Genomic DNA, 16,769 nt, shown 5'->3' with positions numbered 1-16,769 from the left:
TCACCGTACTTCTCTTGCCAGCCGGGGGGATGAGTAATGGGTAATAAAAGGTGGGAGCATCTAGGCGAACTCCTCTCCCTAACAGGAAAGGCAAAGTTGTAATTTGCTGTGTTATGACACTGTAATTATGCCCTGATGAAGAAAACGAGAATATTAAAAAACCCTTTCCTTCCCCACACTGTGCCCCAGACGTTAAAAGGGGAAAGTTGACTGAGTCAGGTCACAGGGTTGTAGGTACATGGACTAGGGGGAAGGAGGAAACCCTCCTTCTCTTTGGCCTCTAACTCTTTTGGCAAAGGGCACACAATGGATCCCCTTCATCTCGACCCCTCTGAGTCAAGCAGAGCTGGAGTTACCTGTCGAGGCCAGTGCAGAGCTGGGCAGCAGCTGGAAGTGCCTTTAGAAATAAAAAGATGGAAAAAAAAATCCCTGTCTCATCAAACTATACAGTTTTCTGCTATTGAACACTGCAAAGGTTTTAAATTTTTAATTTTTTTTAACAAAACCTCTTGGACACACCTTTTTGACTCAAGGGCTGCATGCATAAAAATAAAGGCAGGGAGAAAACTTATATTCTAGGCTCTTCAACAAAAGGCAGGTTTGCCCTCTTCTGCCCCAAAATACAATTTCAACAGAATATTTTTGAGGGTATCTACTTTAATTTCATATTCCAGCTAAAGGCACATCTCTGGATGTCTTCCAAAACACCCTCTGAAATCGGTAAGAGTATAAATTACAGTATTGAGGCAGAAAAGCCAATCCCTCTTAATTTGATTTAAATCCACCTAAAATCTCCCCTTCAGAATGCTCTAGAATAGGGTACATAGCCTAAATATCCAGATATGGGGGAGTCTTCAGGCTGAGTTGAGCTGGGGGGATGAGTGTAAAATTCTAAAAAGCAAGATGAGTCTGTGGGTTCCTGCTTATTATCATCATTTGTGTGATGTTATTGTCACACAGATTCAAAAAGGATAATGAAACTTCTGCATCTAGACATTGGGAAGAGGCAAGGGATAGTGTGGGTCATCCAAAACTCTACAGATTAAATAAGATTATGAGGAATAAATAAAATCTATGAACCATATTCTTTCATTCTTGTGTTCTTATTCCTCCATTCTGTTCTTTCCATGGCCACATGTGCTGGTGCATTTCTCTCTAGATGTTATCCTGGTGTCCTGGGAAAGCTATTGAAGTTAACATAGCCTCTAGCTGACTTCTTGAGTTCCTGCTCTTCTATTTTGTCCATTCCTCTGAGAGTCTACAGGCTGCTTCCTCGTGTGACCAGTCAGAGAGAGAAGATGCCAAAGTAAATCTCCACCATGTGCTTTCTTGTATCCTATTTCTCTTCATTCATGGGTCTTCTTTTTCTCTTGATAGGACCAGAGGGCTGTAACCTGTTTATCTACCATCTGCCCCAGGAGTTTGGGGATGCTGAGCTGATGCAGATGTTCCTGCCTTTCGGTAATGTCATCTCCTCGAAAGTGTTTGTGGATCGGGCGACAAACCAAAGTAAATGCTTTGGTGGGTAAAGATAACAAAACAATTAGATTCATCCAGGAAAGGGCTTTCTCTGAATACTTTACCTTTCAAACTGCTTTCTTTCTGCTTAAGCTTTATGATTTCTCTCAATTTACTCCTGTCAATACTTTCCCCCTTCCTTCTTTCTCTCCTGATTGTCTCATGCTCAGAGTTGTGTGTGCTGCTTAGAGGTCAAGGTTTGGCATCTCACCAGCAGCAAGATGCTGCAGACACTGTCAGGGTCAGAAAATACTCCCCTTGTAAAGGAAGGTGGGGAGGGTGCAGAAAAGACTAAAGCACCTGGAGCAAAATGGAGGGGGCTGGGCACAGATGGAATTAGGAGATCAGCAGAGGGATCACGTTGCAGAAGGGGAATTTCTGTACCTAAAGAAAAGGAGAAATAGGTCCTGGGGCTGAAGGGAAGACAGAACTGTGGGGGCAGCTTTCCTGCTGCTGAGATGCATTAGACTGCAAGGGGGTAAGGGCTCAGCATCTGCTGAGAGCCCAGTCTGCTGGGGGGGTGCTTGGTCAATCACATTCAGACACGTTCTGACCTACTGGACCTGAAGCAGCACCCCACAGACACAGATGGGCCAAGGTAACCCTGTGCCTCAGCTGACAGGCCATGCCAAGAGGCTGGCTTTGAAAGCTGCCCCTGGCTCACTCAGCTCTGGCCTCACTGCTGGCTCCATCCCACCAGTGGAATGGAGAAAGCACAGCCTGGAGCTGCCTGTGAGCCCCGGGCAGGGACACCTGAGTGCACCCACAGTGGGAGGGCTCAGCCAGCCATGGGGTGATGCACGTGTGGGCTCTCACTGGGATACCAGCTTGTGCAAGGCTGGGGCTGTCAAGGGCTCCTTTTGGCAGTGTGGCAGCATGGGGGCCCTGCCACATTTGATCCCATCACACCTGGTGGACAGGGATCTCCTACAGCCTTGTGCCCACCGCTGGGATCTGTGATTTTTGATTCTCTGCCATCCTGCACCTCTGGCAGACCCTCCCTGGGAAGTGCAACAGAACAAACTATTGCTTTTCTTTTCCTGTTACTTGCAGCTAATCTGGATTCTGTCTCTCAGGCAAACTTCCAGAGTTAAGACTCATTGGAGTTTTCATTCAATTTTAAAACCACTCTCAATCTCCACACTATGCTTTCTTTCCATGCTGCCCTCTCCTTTCCCCTCCTAACAGCTCACCTCCCAAAGCTCTTACCTCATCCCTTGCTACCATGGTGCATGTCAGAGAGTACTTCAAGAGTTTTGTGCCCTTCTCTATGCACAGTTTCTCCTGCCCATCCACAGAGGGTCTGAACAGGCTGTTTTCCCTTTTTCTGTTTGAAGGAACCCTGACCCCTGATGAGAGGGACACCCTCATCACTGGGAATCTTCCCAGTCACCAGGAGTCTCTGGGTTGCTGCATTCTCCAGCACAGAGGAATGAAGGACAGAGTCTGGTGTGCAGAGGCAGTTGGCAAATTCAAATTAGAACTCAAAATTACAAAGTAGCGCTAATGAATCCAGAGCCCACCTGCTTTTTATATACAGATTATTTATATATATAGAGATATGTACATATAAAATCTCATAACATGTTGAGCAGACCACCACAGCTGTAGGTGACACTGAAACTAATGATCCAAGGAGACCCAGAGATTAGAAATGAACCTTTGGCAGTGAAATTGTCACCAGTATTTAGAGGAATTCTGGGCCTGGTTCTCCACATTTTGAGAAGTAGATGGAGATGCCTTCTGGACAGCTATGAGCCTTTTCCCTACGCAGTTCAAAGGCTCATGGCCACAAGGCCCCATGAGGTGACAAACACCCATTTGTGGGGTTTGTGGGCAGGGATCTGGGGCTGCTTCCAAGGTACTGTGAGATCAAGGCTGAGAGTTAAGCAGGAACCGAAGAGTCTTAGCAGAAATTTTTATTTTTGTTTTATTGAGAGAAACTGAAAATCAGCTTGTTGGATGAAGTGAACTCCAAAGCTAACTGTGGGATATTGAAGGCTGAAATAGGGAGGTGGCCTTTAGGAATGTTGAGTTAAGCACACAGACAAGCAAAAGAGGGAATTAGAGATTGATGGTGGATCTTGCTCATATCAGCTCCCAAGACACAAATACCCAGGTCCAGTCAGTTTGGGGTCCCAGGTGCCAAGCTCCAGTTGTGTCTGGATTTCACCTGGTTTTCTATAGAGCTGAGTGCCTGCTGTCACTGCTGGTCTCAGAGAAATATGTTGACTATGCTTCCACCTCCACCACCTCCAGAAGAATAGAAATAACAGAAGCACAGGTAGCTACCTATCACAGGTAGGTTATGTTGCTTTTCAAAACCTCACACCCTCCTGACCTTCAGACTTAAAGCAATGTAAAAATGTAAAAGGTATTAGAGGAAATCAGGCCTCATTTGTTCTGCTAAGTCTACTGAAGTTGGCATTTTCGTTGAGGAAATAAATTTAAATAAAAAAATAAATTACTTTTTTCCTAAAGGAAAAGAAGGGATTTTATTAACTTTGAAAGTAGGAAAATAATTTCTTTTCTGCTTAAACATTTCCCAAAACTCAACATGTAAGAACACAGCATTTGCATTCTATTTCACATTTTTTTAGTGCAGCTAGAGCTCTCCAACTGCTAGCCTGGGGGGACAATTCTGTCTGGCCCCAGAAAGATATTCCACTATTATATGACCTTTTAAAATATATCTGCTAAGCAGATCCCAAATAAATTGCTGTAACAGAGTTTAGCCCCAGGTTGTAGAGAAATTGTCAAGAAGTCCTGCTTTAGACAAACTTTAAAAATTCTATGGAGAAAAATGTCACCATGTTTTTTTCCACAGGAACTGAAAAAAACTTTATTTGATGCCTTTGTCTCACTATTGAACAAGCTGTAAACAGCTGGCACAAACTGAATGAGTCAGTAGAGCAGCATGTCAAAATAGAATTGTGGCCCACAAGGATGATCAGGAGTCTGGGTCAGCATTCCTATGAAGATGGGCTGAGAAAATTGGGGTTGTTCATCCTGGAGAAGGCTCCAGGGAAACCTGATAGCACCTTCCAGTATTTAAAGTGGCTGCAAGAGAGCTAAGATGGACTTTTTACAAAACCATGCAGAGATAGAACAAGGGGGAATGGCTTTAAAGTGGAAGAGAGGAGATACAGTTTAGTTATTAAGAACAAATTCTTGAATGTGAGGGTGGTGAGACCCTGGGACAGCTGGCCAGAGAAGCTGTGGATATTCCATCCCTGGAAATGTCCAGGGCAGGTTGGATGAAGCAGGAAGGCAACCTGGTCTAGTGGAAGGTGTCCCTCCACAGGGCAAGGGTGGTTGGAACTTGATGAACTCAAAGCTGCTGGCAGGGTGCTGTTGGGGCAGTTAGAGGAGTGTTAGGAAGAAAATGAGATCAGAAATGAACTTTTCTCCTGGTTTCTGGAGTCCACGAGCCTGCAGAGAACCACTAGCACCTGCACATGCTAAAGAAACCATAGTGTGGTCAGCAAGTCTTTGATAACCCCAGTTCAGAGGCCACTGCCTCCTGTCTGACAAGGAGCAGTGAGGAATGCCAGCTACAATAAACACCAATACCAGATATAAAATGTAGAAGTGTTCAGACTATGTCTGTTGTTTTCCCCTAGCAGGACTGCCTGCTCTACCCTGTAACACTGCCTACGAAACAACCCTGACTTCTCACTGAGAAAAGTAATTTAGTCTGGGAGGTTTTTTTGCCTATGACTTTTCCTCTGCTGCACACATCCAGGCTAGACCCAAATCCTTCATTTTCTCTTGCAATTTTCAAACCTCTGGCTATTTTTTTCTCCCATCCCAGTCCTGATGCAGCTGTGACATGGCCAAATGCAGACCATCCTCATCCTTCCCATTCACCAGCACCCTGTGTATCCCCATGACCTGAGCCTCCATCACCAACCATATCTGCATCCCCTTGGGTTTCTCCTCAGGCACTGTCCTGTCTATTCTTGTATTCAGACTTGGAGATTTCACCTTCACAGCTCTCCACCATTCTGCCCTTCTCTCCCCTCTCACTGGTTCTTCACTCAATGCCCAGCTGGCCCCTGTAGCCTCTGCCCACACACTCCTTTTGCAGACAGCATGTTTCTCCAGCTGGGTCATGCTGTCAATTCCCACAGAAATAGCAGGGCCACAGCAGGACTCACCTCACTCACAGAAAAGTTACACTTAGTTGGACACTCCTGGAAGACGGTGACTCCCATTCTCAGAGTGGGCTGGTCCAGGAAGACTTGCATGGAGGTAAAGTGTGCCACAGCCTCAGTGTCAACATCTGCAGGAGCCCAGAGTCTGTGTCTGCACAAGGCAGAATTTGCACTGGGTCTCTCACATTCCCACTACATGTGTGCGAGTTATTCTGTGTGTAGGTGTGCTGAATGTCAGAGGATGTGCATTACATCTTTGTGCTGGTCTCAGTGGCTCTGGTGGCAATTACCCTCTCAGTTATGTAGATAGTTTACATGTGAACAGTTTGTGTACAAGGCTAAAAGAGACCTCCAGTAAATGCTCTGAAGGCTGCTAAGGCAAGTAGGCAATGTGAGAAGGGCAAATTTCACCCTGCCCTTCACCAAATTTCACACGTCTAACTCTACCTCTGTCATAGGGTGATGCTGCAACACAGCCCAGGAGCACTCACTGTTGCCTCACAAAACACATTTACAGAAAGCACTTGAAGGTATTAAGTTAGTGAAATACAGAGACAGACATATTCTAGAAAAATGTTTTAACAGAGAGGAGAGCAAGCAAGACAGGCGGTATTAATTAGAAAGACATGTCAGAAATTAGAATAATGAGAACATGGATGGAGAAGCAGAGGTCAAGTGGTTATCCCAAAGTGTCAAATAAGATGTGATAAATTAAATATGGAGGAATTGCTTTATTGGAACACTTGGTTTGCTCCAGTCACCTCTTTCTGAGAGCAATAAGCACCTGGATTTGCCAACTTTTTGCACACCATTGAGCAGCAGACACTGCCAGGCCAATTCTGCTCCATGTCCCTGCTTTTCCCCTACATGTCTCCTTGGCATGTACCTGTTCTTCATACCCATTGGTGTAGCAGTTTCAGTTCCTCCCCATGGGACAGTGACTCTGGAAGGCTGTGAACAACCTGTCTTATTCCCAGAGAGACATGACTTCACTCAGTTTTACATGCTCTCACACCCCAGGTGTAAGCAACCACAAGTTTTTCTCCTTTTCTGCACATTCTAGATACACTTTCACACTGGCAAAATGCCCTACCCCTTTTTGAAATGCCCCACATTAAACAAAACAAGGAGCATTCTAGCCTACAAACTGCAGGGGCTTCTTATGACCACAGGTCAATATGTCCTAAAGGAAATACCTTGTTTGACTCCTAGTATAACATGAACACTGAGTTTCATTCCAGATTCCTGCAGGGAGTGCATTTGAAGGTTGCTAATGGGCCACCTCATTTGGAAAAACATCCAGTCTTCTATGAATATGCCAAAATGGAGAAAATAACGTCACTTGATGAGGGTCATAATAGTTAATTAAGTTTGCTGTTAAATAATTCCATTCCATACTAAACTCCTCCTAGCTTATAAAAAGAAACTGAGGAGACAAAAGAGAGAGATTAGAAGTGAGAAAAGCAGTGAGGAATGAGAACTGAACACAGGAGGGGGTGAAGCTCAAGAGAAGGGCTGAGGGATGGGTAGAGCTTGTATCTTGTTATTAAAAACATGCTGTGGCAGTTAAATGCTGCAGTGTGGTGGCAGAAAAGGTGGAGTGGGAGATGCAAGGCAGCAAGCAGGTCATGATGATCTACAGAGTTTCAATCTGGAGGCTGAAATAGAAAGAAGAAAGATGTGTCAAGAGAATAGGACACTGGCAAAGCTTACAGGGCCCTGGGACCAGGGGCATTGCATATTAGGTCTAAAGTGCATTGGCAGCACTCCACAAGACATAGGAGTGGAACAAGGGACCCTGAGGTACATTAGGAAAATATTGTTCAGCACCTGCTGACAATGTGCCTCCAATATGCCCTGCCAAATATGGCAGTTACTCATTTATTAAAAAAATAGATTTTAAAAAAGGGCAACTCTCCTTGGGTCCATCCAGAGAAGTGAGCAGGTGCAGAGGTAAGGTATTGTAAAGGAAAGAAGCTCCAGTTGCATGTTCATAGCCCGTATGGGTGATCACAGGTCAGCCTAGCTGTGGGGCTTGGGTTCCCCTTCCTGAATCAGTACACTGGCTCCTTTGCACAAGTCTTTATGATTTGGGGATGAGGAGAGGCATTTATCAGATGAAAGGTTTTTGGGGTTTTTTTTTCTGATTCTTCTTTAGTTAAACAGAAATTCTCAGCAAATAGATGTATTATTAGAAAGAACTTGAGGCACGTTTGTTGCTGTTATCAGCACTATGATTAAGTTTGATTTTTTTTTTTCTTTTTACTATTAACCTGATTTCAAATTTCCTAAGGAAAGTTTTTACCTGATCCTTTCTCCCTGTAGCCCTTAGAATTGGGCTCTGTTCTTTATTTTACATGGTCTAGTGACAATACATTTTACTTCAGGGCTCTGCAAAATCTGTTTGCCATTCCCATAGGGCTACAGCCTACAGATCAAAGCTCAAAAAGCAATGGAAGAAGCCACTAGTTTGAGTGCCAGAGTTGAGACAGAACTGATTTTCCAGGTATATTAGGCATGTCTGACCCCTGGTATGTTTCAGTTAAGATGAGCACTGTTTTTTTGTGCTCCTCTCCACTCTGAAGGACCTGGCACAGCCTGAGAGCCAAGGAGGGATTCACAAGGTGTGTCCAGTTCAGCTGAAATATAATCCAAGGGGAGGAGGACACCCCCAGAGAGGTGCTTTGAGCTCTCAGAGAGAAAGGGAAGGTGACAAAGAAGTTTAATATTTGCTAGCATATTCCAAAGCAGCCAGGCCCTGAGATTTCAGGTCTGCAGAGTGAGGATGGAACTTTTCCAGCTGATAAGGAAATAGTTGTGTGAGTAAGAAAGAGAAAGAGCTGTTCATCAAACTCACTGTACAGCACCTCCAGCCATTGCATTTGGTTGGGGGAGGCTTTAGGGGGAGGAGGAGGAACGGGAGAAGTATTAGGGCTGTGAGCCACTATTCATTTACAAACTATAATTAATTTGATGTTTAGATTAATTTCTGATGCACTCTCAAAGGTGCACTGAAAGCATTTTTCCTTTATTATAATGTTGATTGCTTATTGGGGAGATAAATCTAACTGTCAGTTATGCACTGACTTACCAAAACTTTCAAACCAAGCAAGCATGTATGCATAAGGAACAGCTGTTTGCAGCCCTCCAGTTAAAGGGACAGCTCTGTCTTTTCCCAATAACTCACATTAAAGAAAATCTATACATTGTACACAGGGACTTCTGCTTTCTTTTGTAGCTCAACAATTTATTAGACAAGAATATGTTAGCAGAATCTACCTTCTATTTATCTGGTTGTCCATGTGTCTATCACTATTCTATCTATCTCTCCCCACAAGTGATAAATTCAACCCAGAATTTTTTTTTTTTTTAAGTTATAGATATGTGTCTACATGCCTACTCACATGCACACTTACACCATCATTTCAAATGTTCTTTCTTGGGGTAATTATATGGAGGAACTCATTACTGCAGGGTCATTGTGGCTACTCCTTTAGTGATCTTCCAAAGGGAAATGGTCACTATTTGACTAATAGAAATAACCAGGATTAAGAGTTAATACCAGAGGAGGAGTTTTTGTGCTACTTTCATTCCAGTCAGAAGTTTCTGTTCAGAAATCAGAATATGACCCCTCCAATGGGCAGGCCTATTTCTGAACTCACTGATGTATTTGCAGAGTGCAGACCTGACTCATCCTACTCTTGTGGGACTGCAGACCTGCTAGAGCATTTTGTCTACCCATGGCATCTGGGTTTATTTTTTGTTCTCCCAGCATCTCTGATGCAAGGAAAATTCAAGCTGCAGAATGGATGAGTCTCTAGCAGTCCATGCTGCCATCCATCCCCCACATACCTATCTTCAGCTTCTTTATATCCACCCGTCCCGTCTCATCCACTGCACAGGTCTGCTCTTCACCATCTTGAAGTCTGTTGTCTAGTTAGCTACTGAGCAGCTCTTCAGCAGATCCTCACATCTTCATGCTTGGCCCCAAGCCTTCCTTTTACACAATAATCAAACCCTGTCATGAATATGAATTTATTTTTATTTCCTCATCTGTTTTGCTAAGACCTTTCCCTGCAGAGCATTTCAGAGGTTCACAGAGCTAAGCAATAGCATTCTGCTGGTGTTATGGTGTCCTCATTTCACCAAGGGGGTGATGAGGCAGAGGAGTACCCAAAACAATTTATTGATCTTGGATTCATAATCTGAGTTGCCACAAGCCTGATCAGACTGTTTACCTGCTTTGTCAAAGAATTTAGCATAATGTAGAGCATCTATGGTTTTGTCTGCCTGAGATGCAAGTATTGGCAGCAGCCTTTCTGCCAGTGAAATCTCAGGTCCTGCACCAAGAGATGAGGAAAACCCAGTAAATCTTCATCCTCACTGAAAACTAAAGAGGCTTTACACACTGAAAAAAAAAAACCAAAAAAAACCCCCAAAAAACAAAAAAACTCTCTGCCACAATTTTACATATATTTTTAACATTTGTGTGCCATTATCTCAGTTTGGGTGGGCCATGACAATTAAGCCACAGCTCAGCCTGGCTTGGGCATGACTCAGCAATGACAAGGGACAGTACACCCACTTTTGAGAGGTCAGAGAGTTTAATGACATAGATTCAAGCCATGGTGTACCACTGGCACTCAGAACCTGCTCTATTTTATTTAATAGTAAAAAAAAACAGCCTAGAGGTCTTACAATGAATTCTATGACATATGATATACTTAGCATAACTGGGATGTCATGGCAGAAATAGGGATAAATTCCAGTTTTCCAAGGCAACATCTGGTTGTGCAACTACAAAACCATCCTTTCCCTGCCTTATTTAGTGTCTAAATTCCAACACTTACAATAGCAAGTCTGATACATTGCCATTTTCCTTGCCCTGTTATGTTATTCATTCTCAACAGTAATTAAAACAAGGATGCCATGAAAGAGAAAAGTACAGAAATGTGTGGTTAGAAGCAATGCCTTTATGCATATAGAAAGCAATACAGAATTAAAATTTTATAGGTAACATAATTTCTTGCATTTCTAAATAAGTACTTCATTTTGCAACCTTATAGTTTCAATTTATGGTTGTGTGTGAGGTATCTTCCCTTTTCAAGTAAATAAACCTAAATCAAAAAAATCCCTAGATAAGATTAGCATCTTCAAATAGTATATATTGATGTATTCCAAAGCTGTCATCAGGGTAACAACTTGCAGATCCCCAAAAACACAGATGCATCATTCTTAACCATTTCTGGTTTCATCTATTTCAAATCCCCAAAAACATTTTGGCATCAGCTCTGCTGTCCCCAATGTTGATCTGTCATACCACACATATATAAATATTTACATTATATATATATTATATAGGATATACATAAGCATTTACATTATACATGTACTACACACACATTTATTCAATAACAAATATAAAAGCTTGCAGACACAAGTTACTGAAAACAATGGAAATTGCTGAGCAACTGTTTGAATTTTAGCAATTTGTTCCAATGCTTGTTTGCCTTCAAGGTGAAGAGCTTTTCCTTGTGTTCAGTCTGAACCTCTGCTGTTTCAATTTTGTCCCTGTCTCTTGTTCTCTCACCATGCACCTCTGTGAATCATCTCCAGCTGCAAGGGACCCATAAAGATCACAGAGTCCAAACCCCTGCTCCTCCCAGAGCTACCAAAAACTAATTCATGTGGTTAAGAGCATCATCCAGATGCTCAATAAACTCTGACAGGAAACAGATTTTCTTCCTTTTGGACAACATGACCTAAAAATCTGATTATATCTTGACCATTTAATAGTGAAATTAAATGATTCTTCTAAAGATAGATCTCTACAGATCCTTTAAATCCCTCTCTAGAAGGGTCTTCAGAAATCATAAAGCCTTTTCCCAGGTCTTTGTGCATCTTCTGACATGGCTGAACAGGTTTCAGAAGTATTATTGTTTTGCTAGGTTGTTTTTTTCTTTTTTATTCTAGTGAGAGAATTTTTGCTATCGGATTTTTTAATTTGATGCAAAAGACACATTTTTTTATTTTTAAGGGTGGTTCATATTTTTAGTCCACCTCTTCAAATTAAGATCCCTCTACAAACCATCAATACACATAATGCCCTTTCTCAGGTCTTAAATTTTTTTGTTCAAAGGCATTTTCAAAACATGGTTTTCAAGATATATTATTACTCCTCTTATTTTAGTAATTAAAAAACAATATTTTCCAGTCTTCTACCCAAGGGTGAATCAAGAGCTCAGATGGGTCATTGGGCAGAGGCCCCAGAGCCAGAACCAGTTCATCATTTAGTAAATCTGTGCTATGATTCAGGTCCCACAGGCTGAATGGAACTCCTCTGAGGAACTGCAGACTGTTCTTCACTGAGATCACCAAGATTCAGGCCTTTGAAGGCCAGCAATGGTGAACATTCTTCTGGCAGGTCCACAGGAATCTATCAGCATCTCTTCTATATTATGATGGTTTTTCTTTCCCATTGTTTGGTTTGGGGTTTTTTTTGTTCCTTCTTTTAATAAAGAAGCAGACAATTATTTTCTTGTCCTTTGGGGGTGTTTGAAAACATGGAGGTCTTAAAATGACAGTGAAAGTACCACAAATGTAATAGCAGATTGAATCTGGAGATGTTAACTTCCAGTTAAAATGTGTACAACCTTTTACCTTCTCCTCTTGCTACCCAGCATAGGCCAGTGCCAGTTCATAACATTCTGGTTCAGCTATTGACAGATTTTCTCTTTTCCTTTCCTTTCCCAATGACTCACTGCATATGAGGAGGTTTGTTTTCCTGCTGAGCTCACTTTTAGTTTGGTTAGCTATTTTTCACACAGTCGCCTCCATAGAAAGCAAAATACTCCTCTGAAAGTCATGGCCAAAACATGTTAATCACCACTTCTGGCTTCTGAACAGAAACTTTCAGATTGCTGCTCAGGAGAAGGTTCAGGCTTTTCTGTCTCTGTTGGGTTTCCCCAGCTGCCCATAATGAGGGACCAGGTGTTCAGCAGCCAGCAGGGAAGGGGTGGGCAGTTGTCCCTCTAAGTAATGGTCAGCAAGAGCAAAATGAGATTGTCCTGTGCATTGCTGCACCAAAAATAAATGTATTTCAGAGGCTTCCTGGCACATGAGAGAGCTGCTAAAAAACAGTGACTGGTACAGTTCACAGCTCACCTTCCTGACAGGATTTCCTGAGGTTTTGGGGTGTTTTGGTTTTTGGTTTTTCATTCTTTTTCTTGATATTTCCAGGAAGAAATTTCCTTACTTTGCCTACTATGAAATATTTTCAAAAAGAAGGTGTCTTTTTATGTCTCTTATAGACCAAGAAGGATGACTGGTGATTTCAGCAGTTGCCTTTTTCATACATGGCTTCTTTATCAAAAAGTCACAAATGAAACAGGATCCAAGAGAGAATCAGGGAGCAAAGAAATTAGATTTAGATGAGAAATGGATTGTGACATGGCTGGTGGGAGCTTCCATTATTATTTCCATCTAGTTTATATTGGAAACTTCAACAAAACAAATGTAAAAATAGCCTTCATTTTGATTCAGTAACAATCTCAATGCTTCCTTAACTGAGCATCAGCATCTGCTTAGAACTTTGTAAAACCTGCATTATACTCATCCTTTATTTCCTGTTTCTCATTGGAGAACATATATCCTTAAAAGTTCACCTGCTTTTTTCAGCCACATGCTTTCCCCCATAAACCTTAACTGGCACATGATGGCATCAGATGTTTTCAAGGAAGGCTCAGAAAACAAGTCAAGAAGAATTCCATCCATTTCTGAGAGTATTTAGGAAATAGCTTCAGTCCTACTCATCGTTCAAAAAGAGGAGAAAATCTATTTACTCATCTATGGGTGATTCATCACTGGCTCCTTGTTCCTTGTGAGGAAGTTGATCATCATCACCTGGGCTGGAGCATTATGTTTCTTTCAGAAGAACCACAGTGCTTTTTGCCCACAGCAGACATGTATGTATAGTGGTCCAGTATCTGATTCATGGGCTCTCCAAAAAGTGTCTGAAGCCTCAATCCTTCATTTCTCCCATCAATTCATTGGATGGCTTCAACTCCTACTTAGAATGGGTAGAACCACTGTCCATACCATCAGACAAGCAATTGCTCATCATTTAGAAAACCTCTGTTTACAGGAAAAAGATAATTTTAATCTTTACTCCACTTGTATGATGAGAGATCTGTTGTAGTTTTCTATATGAAATTTTTACACCCTATTATCTTTTTAGAAAAAGCTAGTCCTGGTCATGTGTCTGGATGTATATATGAGCCAAAACCTCGGATCACAGAATCACAGAATTGTTTGGGTTGGAAGGGACCTTAAAGATCATCTCATTCCAGTCCCCTGCCATGGGTAGGGGCACCTTCCACTACCCCAGGTATCTCTCAGCCCCATCCTGCCTGGCCTTGAACACTTCCAGGGATGTGACATCCACAGCTTCTCTAGGCAACCTGTGCCAGAGTCTCATCCCTCTCACAGTAAAGAATTTCTTTCATATATATAATCTAGATTTCCCCTGTTTGAGTTTGAACCCTCAGATTAGATCTGACCATGCTGCAGTTTAAATTGTCAAAATTCTAGTCTAATCTAGAGTCTTACCCTTGTGCTTTGAGTCAACATGAGTCATGATGACAATTTTCCTATGAAAAACAATCAAACACCATAAAGATTATGAAAGAGAAGACTCTTAGGTGGAGTAATCCTTCTAGGTCTTAACAACCATATTCAGGGTCATCATCTATTGCACTCTGCTTTCAGAGAAGACATTGCTTCTTCTATATCCTGGATATTTCTCCATCTGGAGATCGTCCAACATTCAATGCACAAAAACAAGGACCAACCTCTCTGCACACTCCAGCTCACACTGTTGCAATGTGGAGAGGTAGTTTCGTGCACAGGAAGACAGGAAGGCAACATAAGGAAGATAGTTGTGTATTTCAAGCTACCTTCTGCTATGGGTGTTCTGACCTTTACAGAAAGTTAATCATGCCATCTACTTTCACTCTTCATTTAATCTCCCCTTCCCATCTGTTCAGTTTCTCTCAGCTGGAAGCAAGATGAAGAACGAGTACCAGTCAGCCCTCTCAGTGGTCTGCAGCCCACACTTTGGGGCCATTTATTATAAGGCATTAACATCAATTGTCACCTGTATCATGACTCTTACCTCAATCCATCCCAGATTAGTAGGCAAGAACTGATTCTCTAAATATCTGAAATGCAAAATGAACAATACACAGGCAGATATGCAGTATCAGAAGAGACTGTTCTTATCCTTTGGACTGAAGTCTGAAATAACATATGCCAGGTGCTTCAGCTCATGTGACAGGTTAAAACCTTCTGTTTGAGTCATAGCATGCCTTTTAGAAAACCTCTTAATCAAGGTTTCATGTGATAGGTGCTCCACCACTATTGCTAAACAAGATGTTTTACAAAGTAGTTAATTACTTTCACCATTTAAAATATGCAGACTTGGTGTCTTATTTTCATTTTAAATTTGATAAATGCCTGCTTCCAGCTAGAAGAAATCAGCAATCTTCTTTTCCCCCACCTATTTTAAAGGAACCCCATGTTTTAGTAGGTATTATTTATAGACTATGGCCTGAAATATTTTTAACCTTCTCTTCAATAAACTGTGGCCACTCTCATTACTCTTTCAGACTTTAAATTACTCTTCTACTTCTAAATAAGTATTAAAACTTATTTGTTTTGTAGACCAGTCAATAGGACTAAATGCAGAATTACAGTAAGGATCCTTTCTGAGCCATACTTGCTATTTCTAGCAGATATTCAGCAGAGGTTAACTTCATCCCAGAACTATACTAACTAAGTCTCAGGACTTTGAGAATTTCAGCACAGTCCTGAGTGCTCATATATTTGGCTGTTACTATGACACCCATCTTCTTCTTAAAAGGCACTGTTTTCTAATGAGGATTTCCTCTTTTTATGAGTGACCCACTTGCTTTTTCCTGCAGATACTTAATTTTGCATTTGATTGGATTAAAATGAACATCCTTTAACTGTGTCCAGCCTACACAGTGACCCAGGTCACTTACTCCTGTCATTATTTCACCATTTTAGTATGATTGGCCAATTTTACCAGTAATTACTTCAAATGTCTTCCAAGCAATGCTAGAGAAATTGAATAGCACAGAGATTTCAGCACACCACTGAAGGAGCCTACAAATCTCTGCAATTTTGTTTGTCACAACTGACAGATTTTTTGGTGGTGTCATTTCTGGGCTGATTTCATTTTCTGTAAAGAAGAGCTATCTGAAATACTTCAGCAAAGTTTTAATACACTTTATGAAAACTTACTTTATTCACCGAACTTGCAATTTCATGCAATCAGTTTCATTTGATAGATGCTATGTTCCATGAAACCATGATGATTGGTACTAATAGTGTATCTTTAAATTCTTTGCCGTATTATCTCATAACAAAATTTTTGTAATTTTTCTGACACTTAAGAAAGATTAACTAAGTTTATTGGGTCACCTAGTTTACACCCTTAAAAATTAATATTAGATTTTTTATTTTCCTGGAACATTTTGAAGGTTTTCTAATATTTCATACATTTCTAAAATGAACATTAATGGTTCAGCAGATTTCTGAGCCAATTCTTAGAATATTCTGAGTTTCCAAATATCTCATCCCACAGATGGGAAATATTTAATACTAGTTGTTTAGCAATGTTGTTAGTTACTGACTGTGCATACATTAAAAAAGTAAATGGGTGGATGGATGGATGGATGGATGGATGGATGGATGGATGGATGGATGGATGGATGGATGGATGGATGGATGGATGGATGGATAGCTGGATAGACAGATCTTTCTTGGACATGATTAACAGCAGTGGAAGGTTAAATAATCCAAAAAGTCATCCCACCCTCTTAGATACTGGAAAACAGCTGAAGTGCTATGCCCTTGTTCTGCAGACACACTCCTTTATTGAGTATTCCAGTACTCATAAATCACCTTACAATACAATACCTTCCAATGCACACATACATTATAGAGCTACTTACATACAGATTGTATCCTGAAATTCTTTACAGCACTAAAAAATTGCGAGGCAGCATCTAG

General features: G+C 41.5%; 1 protein-coding gene across 10 annotated transcripts in view; it reads left to right on the top strand.

The window, feature by feature from the left end:
• The window catches only part of CELF4 (CUGBP Elav-like family member 4), a 690,435-nt gene that overhangs the window by 644,888 nt on the left and 28,778 nt on the right, over positions 1–16,769 (top strand). For 7 of the 10 annotated variants that reach the window (XM_079329932.1, XM_079329926.1, XM_079329931.1 and 4 more), the window contains one exon: positions 1,378–1,521. In XM_079329932.1, coding sequence (XP_079186058.1) covers positions 1,378–1,521 — 144 coding nt within the window. The remainder of the gene's footprint in view (positions 1–1,377; positions 1,522–16,769) is intronic. The other 3 variants (XM_079329933.1, XM_079329925.1, XM_079329928.1) reach the window with 1 other exon arrangement.

This window comes from Erithacus rubecula (assembly GCF_903797595.1).
Source record: "Erithacus rubecula genome assembly, chromosome: Z".
Lineage (NCBI taxonomy): Eukaryota > Metazoa > Chordata > Aves > Passeriformes > Muscicapidae > Erithacus > Erithacus rubecula.
The sequence above is the reverse complement of the archived record's forward strand: the minus strand, read 5'-3'. Positions and strand labels throughout refer to the sequence as shown.